At 38.2% G+C, this 19,558-nt stretch overlaps 1 protein-coding gene across 1 annotated transcript; it reads right to left on the bottom strand.

The window, feature by feature from the left end:
- Positions 1–1,642: 1,642 nt before the first annotated feature.
- Positions 1,643–10,850, bottom strand: Rbm11 (RNA binding motif protein 11). The gene is made up of 5 exons (XM_051150472.1): positions 10,653–10,850; positions 7,007–7,169; positions 5,454–5,526; positions 4,859–4,955; positions 1,643–2,228 (listed from the first exon to the last, which is right to left on the bottom strand). Exons 1-5 carry the CDS (start codon positions 10,746–10,748, stop codon positions 1,938–1,940), a joined length of 720 nt encoding a protein of 239 aa, XP_051006429.1. The 5' UTR covers positions 10,749–10,850; the 3' UTR covers positions 1,643–1,937.
- Positions 10,851–19,558: the final 8,708 nt, after the last annotated feature.

Below are 19,558 nucleotides of genomic sequence, written 5' to 3'. Positions count from 1 at the left end.
TGTCATTTCTGTCAAATTGAGGGCTTATTTGCCACTAATTTCTAGTGGCAGTTTTCCCTATTTGGACATTGCCTGGTATATTGAAAGTTAATTAAATAAGTTGAGTGTGAGAATATGTAAAGTGTCCAGTTTCATTTTTTAGATTAATAATTTCTCCTAGCATTTCAAGTGGATTCTGAGATTGGAAGATTAAAGTGGGAAGAGAAAACCTTGTGAGACAAACAAGATTAATAATTCTTCACCCACGAATTTAGCATTGGAAAATGCATGACAAAATTTTAGGGTTGGGTTAGATATTAGCAGGTTAAGGTAAGTTTTATAGTCCTTAACAAAGAATGACACCTCAGTGAAAGCGGCTTTCCGAGCATTCTTCTTAGCTGAATGGAGGACTAGTTAGGAGTTGATTCGGAGTTAGTTTTCTGTCTGTGATGGAGGAATCACAAGAACATTCTCCAGTTGTGACGTGTTAGATCATGTTCTACTTCAATCTGACTTCCTCACATGTGTCATTCTTAGTTCCTAAGAAGCATTCTTATGCACAGCTCTGCTGATTGCCCATCACATGGCCTAATTCATATCTATGGTAAGTTACCTAGCTAGAGGAAAACTGAAGATGATGTTAATGTGTTTAAAGATGTAACTACCTAATTATGAAAGAATGAATTTTAACTTGGCAATGATTTCAATTTGTCAAAATTAGAATTTAAAAGAAAAATTAATGCTTTTAAACTTAAATATTGAGCAATATAAAACCAAGTTGAAGTTCCATGCAGCTGGTATTAGGTTTTCATACCATGAGGATGGTATTTGTTATAACCATCATTATCTTGTATACCTATTATCAAGAGTGAAACTCATTTCCTTGTCTGGTTATACATATTTTTATTCTTTTAAATAAATAATATCTATGTAAGCGTAAGCAACATGCAAAAGTGACACCCATATGTGTTTTTCCCTATTGAACTGAGTAGATAACTACAAACGGGTTTGCCTGATTTCCCCCAATTAGCTTTAACAAACAACAAATTCATCAGTTTAGTTTACGTCAAGCTATTAAATTAACAAAAGTGTTGAGATACATCATCCATTTTACATGTTGTCCATTTATCTCCTACTAAGTGAGTTAGAAATATAGACTTGGACAGCAGGCATTAAATATACAGTGACGCAAAACCATTCTACACACTTGCTCATCACGGCAACTCACACACTTACTACTGTATCCTTCCCACCTTTGCTGGCAGAAGTAGAAAGTAGATACTGACACCATCAACCGATTTTCATTACAAGCAATAAATGCGAGGTATAGAGATGTTATACCAAATAAAATCATAGAAACGGTGACTAATCATATGGCATTCCCTTTAAGCATATGATACTGAGAACTTGACAGTTATTTTTCCTTTGGTATCACAGTCATGGTCACATGAAATCAACCTGGTAGCGGTGCTCAGGGATATCATCTTTAGATATAACAAGTAAAGTGTCAGATACAAACTGAAACCTCCTTGCTGCATATCCATTAGAACACACTGTTTTGAATTATTCTCATTAGTCCCCCCTGCAACCTACAGATGCACTTCTGAGGCCAGCCCACCCACCTTAGGGGATACTTTAAGGAGAGCATGAAGTTTAACTCTCAAGGTGAGAGTGTGGCCTTACTAGTGAAATTCCATCCTCAACACTAAAATAAGTTGATGCAAAGTGTATTCTACTTGATAATGAGACAAAGGTAACCTTGAAAATACAAAAGTAGTACATTATATTATTGTTCAAAGCCTTTTATAATTCAAGTGCATCAATAGCAAACTGAATAGCAAACCACAGAGTCATATTTCCATATATTTAAGAAAAGACAAGATGGAGAAGCAATTGGTCATTTGGTATAACAGATTCTTTTTTCTAGGGTGAACTGAGAGCAGTACAGATTTGGTTCACTAGTATCTTTTCTTCTTTTTACACTTCCGGCATTTTTGGCTACCTTCATTTCCTCTCTTGTCTTCTGAGCTACTGCCGCTGTCGCTGGCTTGCCTTTGCCTCTTTCGTTTATTCCTATGATACAGGTCAGGGTCACTCGGTTGTTGGTGAGTCCATTCATAGGAGCTGGGTCCAGCCTCTAGTTCTGGAGCAGGATTTAAGGAGCAAGACCCAGATGCACAGTTGGGAAGTAGAGGAGCTGTCATGTCATAGAAAGCAGGCGGCAGCACTGGAGCTTGTGTGTGCCAGTGCTGAGAAGAGAAGACATTCATGAACACACATGCAAAATGCTGAAAGACATTAGCCCCTCACAAGCACGTGCAGCCAGCCACTGGCTGAGCTGTACCTGGGTATAACACAGCAACTGTGCATTGTACAGGGGCTGCGGACATTTCTTTCTCTGGTTAACATGAGGCACAAAGACTAAAGGTGCCACGTAGCTTATACCAGTGTCTAGCAGCAATATCATGGAAAAGCACATAGGTGGCTTATTGACACAATATAAAAGGAAAAATAAACAGATAAAAGAGTGTATTTATTTATCCCAATAGACATCTAGGCCATTGTCATTTAAAACCTGTTATCACCAATCAGAATGGCTAAGATCAAAAATTCAAGCGACACCACATGCTGGAGAGGATGTGGGGAGAGAGGAACACTCCTTCATTGCTGGTGGGAATGCAAACTAGTACACCCACTTTGGAAATCTATCTGGCACTATCTTAGAAAAATGGGAATAAGGCTTCCTCAAGACCCAGCTATTCCACTCCTTGGAATATACCCAGAAGATTCTCCAGCACACAACAGGGACATATGCTCAACCATATTTATAGCAACCTTATTCATAATAGCCAGAACATGGAAACAGCCTAAGTGTCCCTCAGTAGAAGAATGGATAAAGAAACTGTGGTACATATACACTATGGAATACTACTCAGCTATTAAAAACAAGGAATTTCCAAAAATTGTGGACAAATAGATTGAACTAGAAATAATCATAATGAGTGAGTTAACCGAGAAGCAGAAAGACTCATATGGTATACACTCATTTATATTGGGACACTAGCCCAAGGGGCATGTCCCATGAATGTCTTCACTTACGAGGAAAGTAGGACAGAGGGGAGGACATCCTATTGGGACTTTAGGTGAGAGAGAATCATGGGAGAATGGGGAAATAGAAGGATCCAGAGGGTTCTAGAAACCTACAAGACGAACATTATGATGGGAGGATCTGGACCCAAGGTCCTGCTCAAACTATGGCACCAGCCAAGGACTGTACGTGCAGTAAACTTCGAACCCCAACCCAGATCTAGCCAATGGACAGGACATTCTTCACAGTTGAGTGGAGAGTGGGATCTGACCTTCACACGAACTCTGGTGCCCCATATTTGACCACGTCCTCTGGATGAGGAGGCCTGGTGGCACTCAGAGAAAGGATAGCAGGCTACCAAGAAGAGACTTGATACCCTATGAGCATATACAGGGGGAGGAGATCCCCCTCACACAGTCATAGGGGAAGGGAGTAAGGGGAAAATGGGAGGGAGGGAGGAATGGGAGGATACAAAGGATGGGGTAACTATTGAGATGTAATATGAATGAATTAATTAAAAAAGGAAAAAAAGAAAACCTGTTATCATTATAAATTATTAAATAAATTTTTTTCAGAGCTGGAATATTGATGGCATGACCTTTCTCTTGATAGGCAGGCACTCTACCACTAAGGTAAATAAATCTCCCTGGCATGCCACAGTTTATTCTATGTGGAAGGTAAATTGTCATTGTAATTACTTGACTATAATAATGTAGATTTTCATACAATTTTGTAACAGGTAAAAAGCGTACTACCATGCATTCTCCATTTGCTTCACATATGTATATATATATATAAACTTCCCAATATGTGATTCAAGTACTGTTTTTAAATTCTAATGATGATGAAAGTATTTTAGGTGCAGATGTAAAGAGCTGTCACTCTTCAGATGGACACAGGGATCCTGTGTTTTAACTAGTGAACTGAAATTTCTGGCGACTTTAATCAGATGATGGCGTAACATGAGAGTCTTCTGCTGCAAAGCCAGCTTGAACAAGACATAAAAGATTCTGGGGAGACTTTCTCCTAGCAGATAAGAATTCCTTGCTGATATACATCTAGCTATAATTTTAAAAAGTTTTCTCCAACAGCGACAGCATTATTTTACAGGAAATTTCCTGACTGCTTACTAATGAAAATGGATACTTAGTAAACGTCTAACGCTTACATATGTTAGGTATTCCCAAACATATCAGCCTCCGAATAAAATAAAAATAAATAAATAGCAGTCTCAGACATGTCAGTAGCAAACCTGTACTCTTGGGTTTGATAAACAATATCCACAGGACTTATCTTATTTTACTTATAAAATAGAGTTGTGAGGAAAGTATTCTAAAGTCAAATACCAGGAATTAGATTTCTAGGGTAAAGATGATGAGAGGTTTAAAAAAAATGAGGTGGTTCCTTCTAGTAATCGAGACCATTTCAAGTGCCTTCTAAGACAAAAATACTTAATTATGATAGACAACCTCAGACACAAATATTATAAATTGATTAAAAGTTGTTATTCTTAAGAACATCTTTAGAAATGGCCACTTTGATGAGCATTTGGCACTCAAATTTAGCCTGGTTACATCTGTCCTCTCTATCCTCAGTCCTTAACTGCAGAGCACAGGCATGTCATTGAAATCCCACCCATAACAGGATTTCTTGTGACCCGGTCTGAGCAGGTACTGGAGCACTGCCTGTATTGATACCAGGTTTATGTTTTAACACCAAATGTTAAGAATGGTGCTTTCCTTCCTATTTTCTGTAAATTATATATCAAACCACTTACCATTTCACACTTACCATTTTCTGAAAGAAAAAATACTCTTGAGGGAAGGCAGCATTCATAATTGGGAAAAACTGCATGGGAAAGGGAGCTCTTCCTACCATCTCATCGTTCCTTTGCAAAAGAGGAGAAGCAAGGAAATCTTAAAATTCCTAGGTACAAATGTCATTTACTCATTAGAAAAAACAAATGTGTAAATAAGTAGAAGAGAAGATCCTCTGGGAGCCTTTGACATGAACTACTTTGAACACACACAGATTATGAGCTACTTCTCTGATAATGTAATGACATAGTATTCCATTAATTATTTAACTATAAAATGTTGAAGCCACAATATATAGAACCATATTTGATTTCCTATACAGAATTCATTAGATCATGCTATAACTCAAGAAAGACTCAGATATGAATATTAAAAAAAAAGCAAGTGATTTGAAATCACTGCGAGAAGACTAGCTTAAAAGTAGATATTTTGTTATGTTAGTTTAAAAATGTCTTTACAGTTTAACTAAAACATTCTGTGTTTACATTGTTCCTTTAATGTACTTGCCATGTCTAATATATTAAGATAATAATAGTCAATACTTTATTCAAAAACATGCATTTGATTACCTGAAGCTGTGTGAATTTATCTTAGCACAGCTCTCAAAACTTTGGTTAGCTGGTTCAGAAGAGCGAGAACTCCCTTTAATGAGCCAATTAAAGAAAATAAAGAATAAGGAAATATTATTTCATGACATAGTTACTTGGAGTTTGAACATTTTAGCATTAAGTCATAGAGTCATTCAGAACCCTAAGTCTGGAGGTTCTGGCCTACATTTCAGCATTTCAGAGACTGATGAAAGATGCTCCAGGATTTCAGATCAGCTTGGGACACTTATAATGAGATGTTATTTAGTAAAAACCAAACCAAGACAAACATAAAAACCTTACTCTTCTAACATATAGTGTTGACTCAAAATTCTGCACTAGTGTTGCACACATATATAATTTATATCTAGAGCAATATTTACAAATTTTGTTCATGATTAAAATGACTATGAAAATTATACTTTTCCCAAAAGCCATGAACAGATATGAACATTACACAGGCTTGAGACTATGTAAGGTATACAATGTTTAATTCCATATTGCTGTAAACTAATAATGGCAAATCATCATTTTACTTGCTTGTAGAATATAAGATACAAGTTCCCTAAATATTATGGATAAGAACCAATTCAACATTATGCTGGATGCGTCAGAATCTAACACACCCAAGCCTATTCTACTAATTGACAGAGCTGGATGAGGTGGCAAGGAGAAAGGCAGATGCAACTTTCATTTTTCGAAAGTAAGACATGGGTTTTGTTATTGTTGACTGTAGTGATAAATAGTGAGTAATAAATAACAGCAATAATAACATTAATAAGCCAGCACCACCCTGGGAGTCCACGGGGCTATTTGGATGTCCTCTGTTGGTCCTGTGAGCTTGCAAACATTCTGTGGGATTCTCACTATAAATGACTAGCTCATGACATGTGTAACAAATGTCCTTTGGAGCTTAGCATTTTAAAATCACGCCCTAGCAATGTGCATAGGATGGTTTCCTAAGAAAAACTAACTGGGAAGGAGTTTCTCGCAGATAATAGGTCAACAAGTGTAAACAAGGTAAAACAATCTTGCAATATAAAGTTTAGAGTTATTTGTTTCTAATTCATATAGATTTTCAAGACACTGGCAGCCTTTATAGGTTGAAAAAGAATTGTAAAAGTTGTAATTAAGGAAAGATGCGTTTGGTTTGAAAATATGGTAGCAATGTGAATAGTTTATACATTAAACATTAGATATGTTCTCTGAAAAAAAAAAAGACAGTAATAACAAAGATACATTTTATTGCCCTAACGCAGTGGCTGTCAATCTGTGGGTCACATCTCTTTCGGGGTTGCATATCAGATATTTTACATTATGATTCATAACAGTAGCAAAATAACAGTTATAAAATAGCAGCAAAAATAATTTTATGCATGGGGGGTCACCAGAACGTGAAGAACTGTATTAAAGGCTCACATCATTATCCTGGCTGAGAACCACGGCCCTACACTACATAGAAGACAAGATGCTTAAGGCCCGAGAATTGGACCAGCAAAGCTCACTTTTGAAGGCTGATCAATGAGAGAACTTACCAAACCGATACTGCACGTTAATTGGTCTCCCATACAAACGAATTCCATTCAGCAGAGCTATGGCATAAGACACAGATTCAGGATGCTTGAAGCAGACGAAGCCAAACGACTTTGGCTTTCCATCTCTGTCTTTGCAAAGAGTCACTTTGGTTAGTGGCCCAGCCTGTAAGAAACTCAAAAAATTATTTTCTCATAAATCCAAAGACTTTGTTTTTGCACTAAATTAAACCAAATATATTCAGGTTTGACTAAAATAAAGGATAATCATCAATAGCTCCACAAATAACACATTTTCCTAAAGAACAACACAGCTATGCACCTTTCCCAACTTATCAAAAACAATTATGGAAAAGGAACTTATAGATTATAGTTCAAATATTAAAAAGAAAGACTATCCTTAGATTAGGCTTTACAAATCATCCCAGAGAATTTTTGAATCTTACACTAAAATACTACTACCTCTCCAGAAATATTATCAGGATTTAACTGAAAATTAAATTGTAATGAGAAAATAATATTGGTTAAGTTATGGTAAAAAAGGATGGCAACATGACATCATGGACTCATTTCTTCTGTTAAGAAAATGCTGAAAAAAATTTAACAGTGATGACAGAGACATTTTTTATTGTCCTAAGCTATAAAAAAGCCAAAATGCATAAGCTCACTTTACCAAGATTCACTTTGGTTAGTGACCTCTGAGGCAGTGGGTTAAAGTGGTGCCATGCAGATGTAAGGACTTGAGTTTGAATCATCAAAATGCAAATTGCTCGATGCTAGAGGTCCAGTGAGCCTGGGGTATGTGACAGAAAAAAATGCTTCACACACAGGGGACAGTCAAGAGACAACATTGGAAGTGTCTCTGACCTCCATAAGCATGTGGTAGGACTCACACATGCACATTCATGTACAGGAATGTATGTACATACGTGTGCATGCAAGCAAGCACACCTGTACATACCAGGCAGTGTTTAGAAGGGAAACTAAATCTATTATGCATTTTGTTCTAGTAGCACTGTTTCATAACCTTTCATAAAAGTGAACAATTTAAAAAGCAACAACTAAAAATAGTATTGCATGGTGAACTATTCAAACAGAATAAAGTACAACAAATTGTAGGCTTCAGAATGCGTAGCTACAAAAAAAAACAAAAACAAAAAAAAACAACAACAACAAAAAAAACAACTTGTAATAGGTAACACAAAGCAGAGAAGCAGAGCCAAAATATTATAGAACAAACAAACTAACAAACAAACAAACAAAAAACTCCAAAGTATTGGAGAACGTTGTTAATCACACCTGATGGAAAAACTGTATCAATTAGTGACCATGATTAGAGGATATATTCACAAAGACTGGAACTGACTTAGAGCTGCATACTTTAGTAGTTATTTTTCTCTGTGGAGCTGCATAAACATATTAGCATTTGATTTTCATCCATAAGAAAGTACTTCCATTATTACAGTGGTGCTGTACCTCGGACTTCAGTCTTTCCCCTCGGAATGCTCCTTTTTGTTTGAATAGGCTGAAGTTAGCAAGATCCCCATTGCTGCCTCTTCTATGAGGACAGCCTTTCGAGATGCTGTGTCATAGAACTCCACATTCAATACATTTGAAACCACAACCACCATCTTCCCTTCATAAGCCTCTGCTCTAGTACTTCTCGGTTAAAGGGAAAGACATATAAAAACATATTTGAATTTTAAAAAGATATTCAGAATTTTGAAATAAATTATTAAAAATGGCATAGTAATAAAAGAAAAATGACTTATTGTTTCCTTGTTATTTTCTTCTATTAACATTAAATAAATAGTAGCATACACAGACAAAATTTACTTATATACATATGCCAAAATTCCTATTTCCTGAGTGTTAGAAACTGACCCTAGAATCTTATGAATGTAAAGGAAATGCTAACCATAGAACTACATTTCTAGTTTTTCCAGAGCATTTTAAAAGGTAAAATTCAACAAACTTTTCTGATATCAACAAGTATGTTATTCAAACTTTTTTAAAAGTCAGAATGAGACATTTTCAGAACAGCTGTCAAATCGTTCAGGTTTTCCTTATGTTGCTGATGTTAAGTCTTTCAACAGTGTTTCTCTTGGCAAAATAAAAACTTAGGCTTATTGCCTGATTTGTTAAATGGGATTTAAATTTTAATTTAGTAGGAAAAGGAAATCATAAAAAGAGATAAGGCAATACTGTATATTGTCTTCTGTGTATGCACATGACTGAGGCAGACCTAGTACTTACTTACTAGAGAGCGCCTTCTTAGGGGATTTGTAATCCCACAAGCCATCTCTCCTCCTTTGCAGGAAGAAAGCTTCATGGAGGAGCTAAAATTACTCTACTTCTGAACAGTGAGTTTCAAGTCATATTAGGTCACAAAATAGATAATGGTGTTTTTAGAGGGAAAACTTTAAAATGGCAATGGATAAAGACAAACGTCTTAAAATCTTAATATTTTTAAATAATAAAAAATTTTATGTTTAGGAGGAGAGATCTGCAGAGAATCTTTGCTATGTACCAAGCCTCAGCATCCATGGGTAGCAAAGACGTTCTTAATACTTCAGTTTAGAAACAAATTTTAGTCCTTTAAACATTAAAAAAAAAAAAAAAAATTCCTTTCCCAGCTGGTACCCACATTTCACTCTAGAAAGGCATCTGTTATTGTGTTGCTGAGAATTTCTCCTTATTTTGATAGTGGAAGTCACTCTCCATTTCTTTTGATTATTTTATTAACAACAATTAACATGATTAGTAATAACAATTTTAGGCCCAACAGCGCAGGCCGTAGCTCCTTCACAAAGCTAAGCTTATTTCTGGCAATCACATTACATTTCAGACCCTATTACTCCCATCTGACATTTAAGGACGCCACACACTGAGACTCAAATGAAGACCCACATCCTCACTGTGTTCTCACTTTCAACTGTTCTTTTTCTTCTTATTTTTTTTTTTTACATGTCTGATTTGCAGATTAACGTAATTCATGGGAAACAGTTTTGATTTCTCCCTTTAGAGTCTGTTCTCTGCACTTTCATTTTGCTCCTTAATTCCCAGTCATTAGCCAATTAGGCGAGTGGCTAAAGACACCCCTCTCTGGCAAGTGGGACCTCGGCCTGTGTTTATCAGTCCTCAGAAAAGTCCTGAAGGTCCGAGTACGAAATACAGTGGCATGACCAGGCAATTTATTAGTTAGTCATGGTAAATTTACTGCCTAGCATTTCAGTAATCACTTGTATGATTCTAGAACTAAAAAACGCTCTGCCCACCACAAGACTTGGGAGGAAGGGTGGTGGCCTGGGAAGGGTTTTTCAAGAGACGGACCCTTCACTCAGGTACCATTTTTTTCAGGTTGGACACAAGGGTGCTTACTATTCCACGAGGACAGTGACCGGGTTGTTTTGTGTTCCCGCAACACGTCCAGGCCACTAGAGGCTCCGGGAGCCTCGCCTGGGGCTGGCAGGCTGGGGGTTGGGGCTGGGAGATCGTTGCCCACCCGGGGCTGCATAGGAAGGACGTGGGAGCCACTCATCCTTGGCGGCACACTCGGGTGCCCAGTGAAGGAAGGGAAATCGATGCTCCCGTGGGGCGGGGTCCCGGGGCTCCACAGCCGCCGCCCGGCCTTCCCCACGGACGGTACCTGAAGGAACAGCTCGTAAAGAATCTCTTCCCGCACTCGGGCCTCTAAATTGCCCACAAATACGGTCCTGTCAGCCTCCTCCTGAGCCGGGAACATCCCTGCGGTGCGCAGCTAGGGATGGAGGGGGTGCCGAGGCCCCGCCCCCTTGCTCCGCTTTTCTGCTTTACTGCCGGCTCCGCCAGGGCAGCGGAGCCCGAGGCTGGCAAGCGCCAGGGGCGGGGTACTTGGGGGGAGGTGTAAAGTGTGGGGGTATGAGGCCACGCCCATACGTCCCCGAGGGAACCGCCCACCAACCGCAGCCCCGCCCTCATTTGACCAGAAACCCTGTGCCTGACCTGAGGGCTTTAGCAGCACATTTGGCGTAGTGCCTCTGTCTGTCTCTTTCTGAACAAAATTAATTATTGATTTTAGGGTTTTTTTTTTTTCAAGCAGCATTTGAAAAACAATGACTAGGAAAGTGATTTAAAATCGACTGAATTCGCTATGGATGTGCCCAGGGTAATGCGAAAAGTTAATTTATCTCCAAAGAGAAAATGAGTAGATCAGTAACATTACAGAGAAGCTAAGTTATAAAATGTAAAGGAATGTCTACATTCGTCGATATTAATACAAGAGAAGACTAAAAATAAAGTTTATCTATCCTTTAAGTGATCCCAAGATAGGTCTTAGGAATTTTTCTGTGGGCTCTGAAAGGCCACTGAACTCAAGAAAACACCATGAATCAATGAGTTGTTGGAAAATGTCTCCGGAGGACCCTAAAATCATCCTGGAAAGATCATTCTGCAAAGGGAACACGATTTGGCCTTTGGTTGGTGGAGCGGTAGGAATTAATTTTGAATTCAGGAGATGTACTTCTGCTTGGTTGATTGATCAGAAAATTCCTTTCTAAAGAAAAGGAAATGGTTGAGAAATCTTAGAGGAATGTTCAACATCCTTAGCCATGAGGGAAACGCAATTTAAGACTATTTTGAAATTTCATCTTTACCACAAGCAGAATAGCCAAGATCAGTAAGACAAATGGTAGAACAGGCTGGCAAAGATGTGAGTAAAAGGGTGCACTTATCCATTGCCTGTGGGAGTAAAAACTGGTCCAGCCACTATGGAAATCATTGCAGCTGCCTCTTAGGAAGATCAACCTCAGCATCCAGCTATTCTACTCTCCATCATATACCAAAAGCATATGTCATCTACATCCCACTACAGAGCTGTCCATGGTCATTGCTGCTCTATTCATAATAGATAGAAATTAGTTTTACAATGACACTTAATTGTTTAGGGGTTAAGATGTTTTTAGGCCTAGATAGGTGTTCTAAGTTGATAATGACAATATGTGATGGAGACTGATTTACATTCTGAAATTTAGATGCACCAAGATAGGAAAGATGTCTTCTTCAAGGCTGTCAAATACAAATAACCTAAACACTAAGAATGTGACATTTATATAATTCCTGATTGTGTCATGATTCTTCTTGTCATAGGTAATCTAGTGCATATATGTGTGATAATATAAATGTATATGTACAAAAATAAAATAATTTAAAAAATTAAAATACGAGCCCTCCCCATTGCCCAAAGTTTATAAATAAAGCCTGGCTGACTGGCTTGAAAAAAAAAAAAAAAAGAAATTGCAAACAGTCTAAGTGTCCATCAACTGATGAATGGATAATGAAATGTGGCACATTTACACAATGGAATGTTATTCAGCTGTTAAAAATGAAATTAGTAAATTTTCAAGCAAACAGATGGAACTAGAAGCAATCATCCTGAGTAAGGTAACCCATACACAAAAAGACAAATTGTGTGTTTTCTCTTATATGTGTATGTTAGCTTTGAATGTGTGGTATAATTTGAAGAATCATAGAATCAGATATGTACTAAGGATCTTACAAGGAAAAGAAAATAGAATGTAGTGTTATCAAGGGATAAAGGGAAAATGAGAACAGAAGTGTTAAATAGGGGAGGTTGAGAGAGCAGAGTAAAGGAGGGACTATGAAAGGGGTAACTAACACCAAAGGCCATTTGAAAAGCCATATAGAAACCTACTACTATAAAAATTTACTAAATTGTATACATGTGTGAAATAAATACAAATTGTCACCAAATAACAGGGGAATAATGCTACAACTAGACACCAAGTAAAACCCTCAGGTCCAGGGATAGATTACAGCTTGCTGAGTCATTGAGCAAAAAGTTTCCATATGCCACACCCCTCCCCACCAAAATCATAGGCTTTTACTAAGGCTACTGGTTTTTCTCCACAACTTGATGGTAAGGTCCTATTGTTGAAGACAACATTTATATCATCAAACACAGAGGTATACTTGGTGCCCAGCTAGAAATTTCACCCTTTCTGAAGAGCATTCTTGGTACTGGAAGCTATTCTGTAGACTACCAGAGGAAAAAGGTAATTATCAGTATGCCACAGCTGCAAATCTTGTGTTCTACAATGGTGAGCTGCCCACAAGATATACTAGTTCAATAGTGCCACATATGTTGTGGGAGTAACCAAACACTTGGGTTTAAGGCCTACCTCATGAGATGAGACCTGAAACTGTTAAAGTAGCCAGGACTCTAACGCTGCATAGCTCACGGACCTAGGGAGAAACATACTACTTTTAATTTGTGAAAGTAACAGCAATAAAATGACTCCAAAATGATATATTGCTACACCCATAGTTCAGTGCCTTACTCTGCCCTCATCAGAGAAGCCCACCCCTTTTTTTGTAGTAGATGGGAATTAACACGGAGACCCACTACTGGACAATGAGCAAAGAGTGAGACACTTGACATTAGTTAGTCTTAAATTGCGTGTCTTCAAAGCCCTCGCCACTTGAGGCTCAGACATCTATTGGGAGAGGAGAAAGAATTGTAAGAGCCAAATATGATGAATAACTCAAAACAAACAAACAAAAAATGCAGAAAAAACCAAACCCCAAAACAGTATCATCTACATACAATAGGACTGAAACACATATGAAATCACAGAAACTGTACATGCCCAAACTAAATGGGGCCCAACAATGATAGGAGGATGTTTACATGGTTCCCACCTAAACAAGGAAGGTATTTGCAATAGATACCTGTTAGCAAAGGGAAATTCAGTTTTCTCTAATGGATTATCACTGGGTATAACAGCCACACTCTAAGGAAGGCCCTTTACCCAAGAGTAATTGTCCAAAACAAAACAGACTTCCATTTTGGGGGACTTTTTGTTATGTTTTTGCATTTTGGAATGTTTGCTTTTGTAAATTTTTTTCCATGTTTCATGACTTTAATTAGATGAATAGCATTCAAGAAAAACATGGATACATTTAGAGTCATATTTAAATACAAATCTATGTTTCAGTTCTATACTTTTTTGCTTTCTATACGTTTATAGTCTTTATTGTTTTTTAGAGCTCTTATTCATCATTCACAAACTAAGCTTATGCACTTGCATATCTACCCAGAATTTTTTCTCAACAAATAATTATTTTTTATGCAAGTACATTGTGTTTTCTTTCTTTCTTTAAAGTTTTAATTTTTTATTTTTAAAATACATTTTATTAATTTATTCATATTATGTCTCAATTGTTATCCCATTTCTTGTTTCCTCCCATTCCTTCCTCCCTCCTGCTTTCTCCTATGACTGTGACTGAGGGGGACCTCCTCCTCCTGTATATGCTCATAGGGTATCAAGTCTCTTCTTGGTAGCCTGCTATCCTTCCTTTGAGTGCCACCAGGCCTACCCATAAAGGGGACATGGTCAAATATGGGGCATTAGAGTTTATGTGAAAGGCAGACCCACTCTCCACTCAACTGTGAAGAATGTCCTTTCCATTGGCTAGATCTGGGTAGGGGTTCTAAGTTTACTGCCCGTATTGTCCTTGGGTGGTGTCATAGTTTGAGCGGGACCCCTGGGCCCTGACCCGCCCATCATAATGTTCTACTTGTAGGTTTCTATGACCCTCTGGATCCTTCTATTTCCCCATTCTCCCATGCTTCTCTCACCTAGAGTCCCAATAGGATGTCCTCTCCTTTATCCCACTTTCCTGGTCACTGAAGACTTTCATGTGACATGCCACTTGGGCTAGTGTCCAGATATAAGTGAGTATATACCATATGAGTCTTTCTGCTTCTGGGTTAACTCACTCATTATAATCATTCCTAGTTCAATCCATTTGTCCACAAATTTCAGAAATTCCTTGCTTTTAATATCTGAGTAGTATTCCACAGTTTCTTTATCCATTCTTCTAGTGAGGGACACTTAGACTGTTTCCATGTTCTGGCCATTATGAATAAGGTTGCTATGAACATGGTTGAGCAAATGTTTTTGTTGTGTGCTGGGGCATCTTCTAGGTATATTCCAAGGAGTGGAATAGCTGGATCTTGAGGAAGCCCTATTCCCATTTTTCTGAGATAGTGCCAGATAGATTTCCAAAGTGGCTGTACTAGTTTGCATTCCCACCAGCAATGAAGGAGTGTTCCACTCTCTCCACATCCTCACCAGCATGTAGTATCACTTGAATTTTTGATCTTTGCCATTCTGATGCGTGTAAGATGGAATCTCAGAGTTGTTTAGATTTGCATTTCCCTGATGACTAAGGATGTTGAGCATTTCTTTAAGTGTTTCTCAGTCTTTTGATATTCCTCTGTTAAGAATTCTCTGTTTAAGGAGTATTTAGTATGGTTGTAAGCAAAAAGCAGACCTTGAGCACATCTGGTACTGTAGCCCAGAATTTGACCTGAAAACAAGTAATAATGGAAGCCTGATGGATTACCAGTGTCCTGGAAAACCTTGGATGAGTTTCTTGACTAGAATTTTTTCCCACCAGATGATGATATTTTCAAGAGAAAATAAAAATAAAAATAGAAATTTTCAAAAAAAAAAAAAGAATTCTCTGTTTAGTTCTGAGCCCCATATCTCAATTGTGTTATTTGGTTTGGTGGTGTTTAATTTCTTGAGTTCCTTATATATTTTAGATATTAGACCTTTGTCAGATGTAGGGTTGGTGAAGATCTTTTCCCAGTCTATAGGCTGTTTCTTTGTTCTGTTGACAGTATCTCCTGCCTTACAGAGGCTTCTCAGTCTCCTGAGGTCCCATTTATTAATTGTTGACCTTAAGGCCTGGGCTGTTGGAGATCTGTTCAGGATGTTGTCTCCTGTGACAATGTGTTCCAGGCTCTTCCCCACTTTTTCTTCTAACTGATTTAGTGTCTCTGATTTCATGTTGAGTTCTTTGATCCACTTGGACTTGAGTTTTGTTCATGGTGACAAATTTGGGTCCAATTGCATTTTTTACAAGTAGAAATCCAGCTAGACCAACACCATTTGTTGAAGATGCTATCCCTTTTCCATTGAATAGATTTGGCTTCTTTGTCAAAATTCAAGTGACCATATGTGTGTGGATTCAATTCTGGGTCTTGAATTTGATTCCACAGACCAACCACCCTATTGCTGTGCCAATACCATGCTGTTTTAATTACTGTTGCTTTAGAGTACAGCTTGAGATCAGGTATGGAGATTTCTCCAGAGGATCTTTTATTGTACAAGATTGTTTTAGCTATTCTGGGTTTTTTGTTTTGCCATATGAAGTTGAGAATTGAAAAAAAAAAAAAAAAAAGAACTTTCCATGTTTTTAAAAACTGTGTAGGTATTTTGATAGGGATTGCATTGTTCTGTAAATTGCTTTTGGTACATTGGCCATTTTTACTGTTGATTCTCCCAATGCACAAGCAAGGAAGATCATTCTGTCTCATGTCATCTTCAATCTCTTTTTTCAGAGTTTTGAAATTTTTTTCAAACAAGTCCTCCATTTGCTTCGTTAGAGTAACTCCTAATTATTTTATATTGCTTTTGGCTAACATGAAGGGTGTAGTTTTCCTAATTTCTTCCTCCGCATGATTGTCATTTTTATATAGAAAGGCTACAGACTTTTTTGAGTTAATTTTCTATCCAGCCAATTTGCTGAAGGTGCTTATCAGCTGTAGGAGTTCTCTGGTGGAATTTTGGGGGTCACTTATGTATAGTAACATATCATCTGCAAATAGGGATAATTTGACTCCCTCCTTTTCCATTTGGATCCCCTTGATTTCCTTTTGTTGTCTTATTCCTCTGGCTAGAACTTCAAGTACTATATTGAAGAGATTTGGGGAGAGTGGGCAGCCTTGCTTTGTTCCTGATTTTAGAGGAATTTCCTTGAGTATCTCTCCATTTAATTTGATTTTGGCCATTGGCTAGATGTATTATAGCCTTTATTATGTTGAGGTTTGTGCCTTGTATCCCTGATCTCTCCAAAATTTTAGACATGAATTGGTGTTGGATTTTATCAAATGCTTTCTCTGCATCTAAGGAGATGATGATGTGGTTTTTTTTATTTACGGGTGTCATTAAGTAGACAGTTGTTTAGTTTCCATGAATGTGTAGGCTTTTTTTACTTCTGTTGTTGTTGAATTGCAGCCTAAGACCATGGTAATCTGATAGGATACAAGGTATTATTTCAATCCTCTTGTATCTGTTGAGGCTTGCTTTGTGACCTACTATGCGATCAATTTTTGAGAAAGTCCCATGGGATGCAGAGAAGAAGGTATATTCCTTTTTGTTTGGGTGAAAGGATCTGTATATATCAGTTAGATCCATTTGATTCATGGCATTTGTTAATGATGTTATTTCTCAGCTTAGTTTCTGTTTCAATGACCTATCTTTAAGTGACAGTGGGGTGTTGAAGTCTCCCACTATTATTGTGTGGGGATGGATGTGTGGTTTAAGCTTCATTAATAGATCTTCTACAAATGTGGGTGCCCTTGTATTGGGAGCACAGATGTTTAGAATTGTGATGCCATTTTGGTTGACTTTACCTTTGATGAGTATAAAGTGTCCTTCCTCATCTCTTTTTGATTAATTTTGGTTGAAAGTCTATTTTGTTAGATAAAAATGGCTACGTCTGCTTGCTTTTTGTGACAATTTGCTTGGAATATTTTCCCCAGTCCTTTACCCTGAGATAATGCCTATCGTTATGGGTGAGATGTGTTTCTTGAATGCAGAAGAATGTTGGATCTTGTTTATGCACCCATTCAGTTAGTCTGTGTCTTTTTATTGGAGAATGGAGACCATTGATGTTGAGAGATATTAATGACCAGTGACTGTTAAGAGTCTTAATTTTGATGTTGTTTCCAGTCGAGCGTTTGTGTGGTTGTGTTTTTGCGATGGTATAGTTATCTAATTCCTGAGTAGTTTTGGTTGTAGCTTGACCCTTTGGGGTGGAGTTTTCTTTCTAGTACCTTCTCCAAAGCTGCATTTGTGGATAGGTACCTGTTTGAATTTGTTTTTGTCATGGAATATTTTGTTTTCTCTGTCAATGGTTATCATAGTTTTTCTGGGTAGAGGAGTCTGGTCTGGCATCTGTGGTCTCTTAGAATTTGCAGGACCTCTGTCCAGGCCCCTCTGTCTTTTATGATCTCTGCTGAGACATCAGGTGTAATTCTGATAGGTTTGCCATTAAATGTTATTGGGCCTTTTCCCTTGCAGCTTTTAATATTTTTCTTTGTTCTGTATATTTTGTGTTTTGATTATTATGTGATGGGAAGTTTTTCTTTTCTGGTCTATTCTATTTGGTATTCTGTAGGCCTCTTGTATGTTTATAGGCATCTCTCTTTTTAGATTTGGGGACGTTTTCTTCCATGATTTTGTTGAGTTTGTTTTCTGGGCCTTTGAGTCTGGCCTCTTCTCTTTCCTCAATGCCTGTTATCCTCAGATTTCTTCTTTTCATGGCATTCTTGATTTCTTGGATGTTATGTGTCAGGATTTTTATAGATTTTCTTTAGTAGTTGCTTCAAGATCTATGATTGTCTCTTCGAGACCTGAGATTTGTTTGTCCATTTCTTGGATTCTGTTAGAAAAGCTAGCCTCTGTGTTGCTCGCCTTCCTCTCTGAGCTCTCACATTCCCGTTTTTCTTCTGTCTGTGTGTTTATCATTGAATCCATTTTCATCTTCAGATCTTGAACTGTTTTATTGAATTCCTTCATCTGGTTGTTTGTATTTTCCTGAAATTTTCCCAGTGCCTCTCTATAGGCCTCTTTTATATCTTCCACCTATTTGGCTGCATCTTCCTGCATTTGATTACAAATTTTATTTGTTTCCTCCATTATCATCCTCATTTCTAAGGATTTGAGGTAATTTTCTTGTATTTCCCTTGTGTTTGAATTCTCTGGGATGTTTTCTTTGGGTTAGCTGGGATCTGGAGAGGCCATATTATTTTGTTTTGTTTTGTTTTGTTTTTGCATATGATTTTATGTTGTCCTTTAGGCATCTTGCCATCTCTGGTTTTGGGAGGTAGCTTCCAGAGTTGGGTGGAGGGAGTCTGGGGACATATTCACCCATTTTTTCACGATTTCCCTAGGCTGGAAGCTCTGATGCTTCGCTGGTCTGGAAGGCAGGATGGTCTGGATGTGTTTTGGATCACTCACAGCCAGTGGTCCCCAGCTCCTCTGTATTCATCCTGGGTCTCAGAATGTGCAATGGGTGAGTCCAAGGTGTCCACAGACTTCTGGCTACCCTTGTAGCACTGGAGCTCTCCAGGGACTGAAGCAGGTTGGGCGGAGGGAGTCTGATGGCCACTCTGCTCCCTGTCTCTCCAAGATTTCCTTAGTTCTGGAGCTCTGATGCTCTGCTAGTCTGTGGTTCCCGGTAGCGCACACACTGAGTCCAATTAGCGTCTATGGACCCAACCTGAGCATTGAGTCCAGTTCACTTCTCTGGACCCAACCTGAGCATTGAGTCCAGTTCACTTCTCTGGACCCAAACCGGTCTCAGGGCCTAATCCATGCACTTAGTCCAGTTAGCATTTAGTCCAACCAGGGTCATGGGCCCAAACCACTCACTGAACTCACCGAGTTCAGCCAGAGTCTCAGGGCCTGGACCGCATGC

The sequence above is a fragment of the Acomys russatus genome, chromosome 8 (genome assembly GCF_903995435.1).
Source record: "Acomys russatus chromosome 8, mAcoRus1.1, whole genome shotgun sequence".
Classification (NCBI taxonomy): Eukaryota; Metazoa; Chordata; class Mammalia; order Rodentia; family Muridae; genus Acomys; species Acomys russatus.
This window is presented reverse-complemented; position numbering and strand designations above follow the sequence as displayed.

Coding starts and splice junctions, on each gene's coding strand:
- Rbm11 (XM_051150472.1), bottom strand. CDS start 10,748: ATGTTCCCGGCTCAGGAGGAGGCTGACAGGACCGTATTTGTGGGCAAT. Junction 5,527..7,006: donor TAACGTGCAGTATCGGTTTG/GTAAGTTCTCTC, acceptor GGCTCATTAAAG/GGAGTTCTCGCTCTTCTGAA. Junction 4,956..5,453: donor ATAAATTCACACAGCTTCAG/GTAATCAAATGC, acceptor TCTTTTGCAAAG/GAACGATGAGATGGTAGGAA.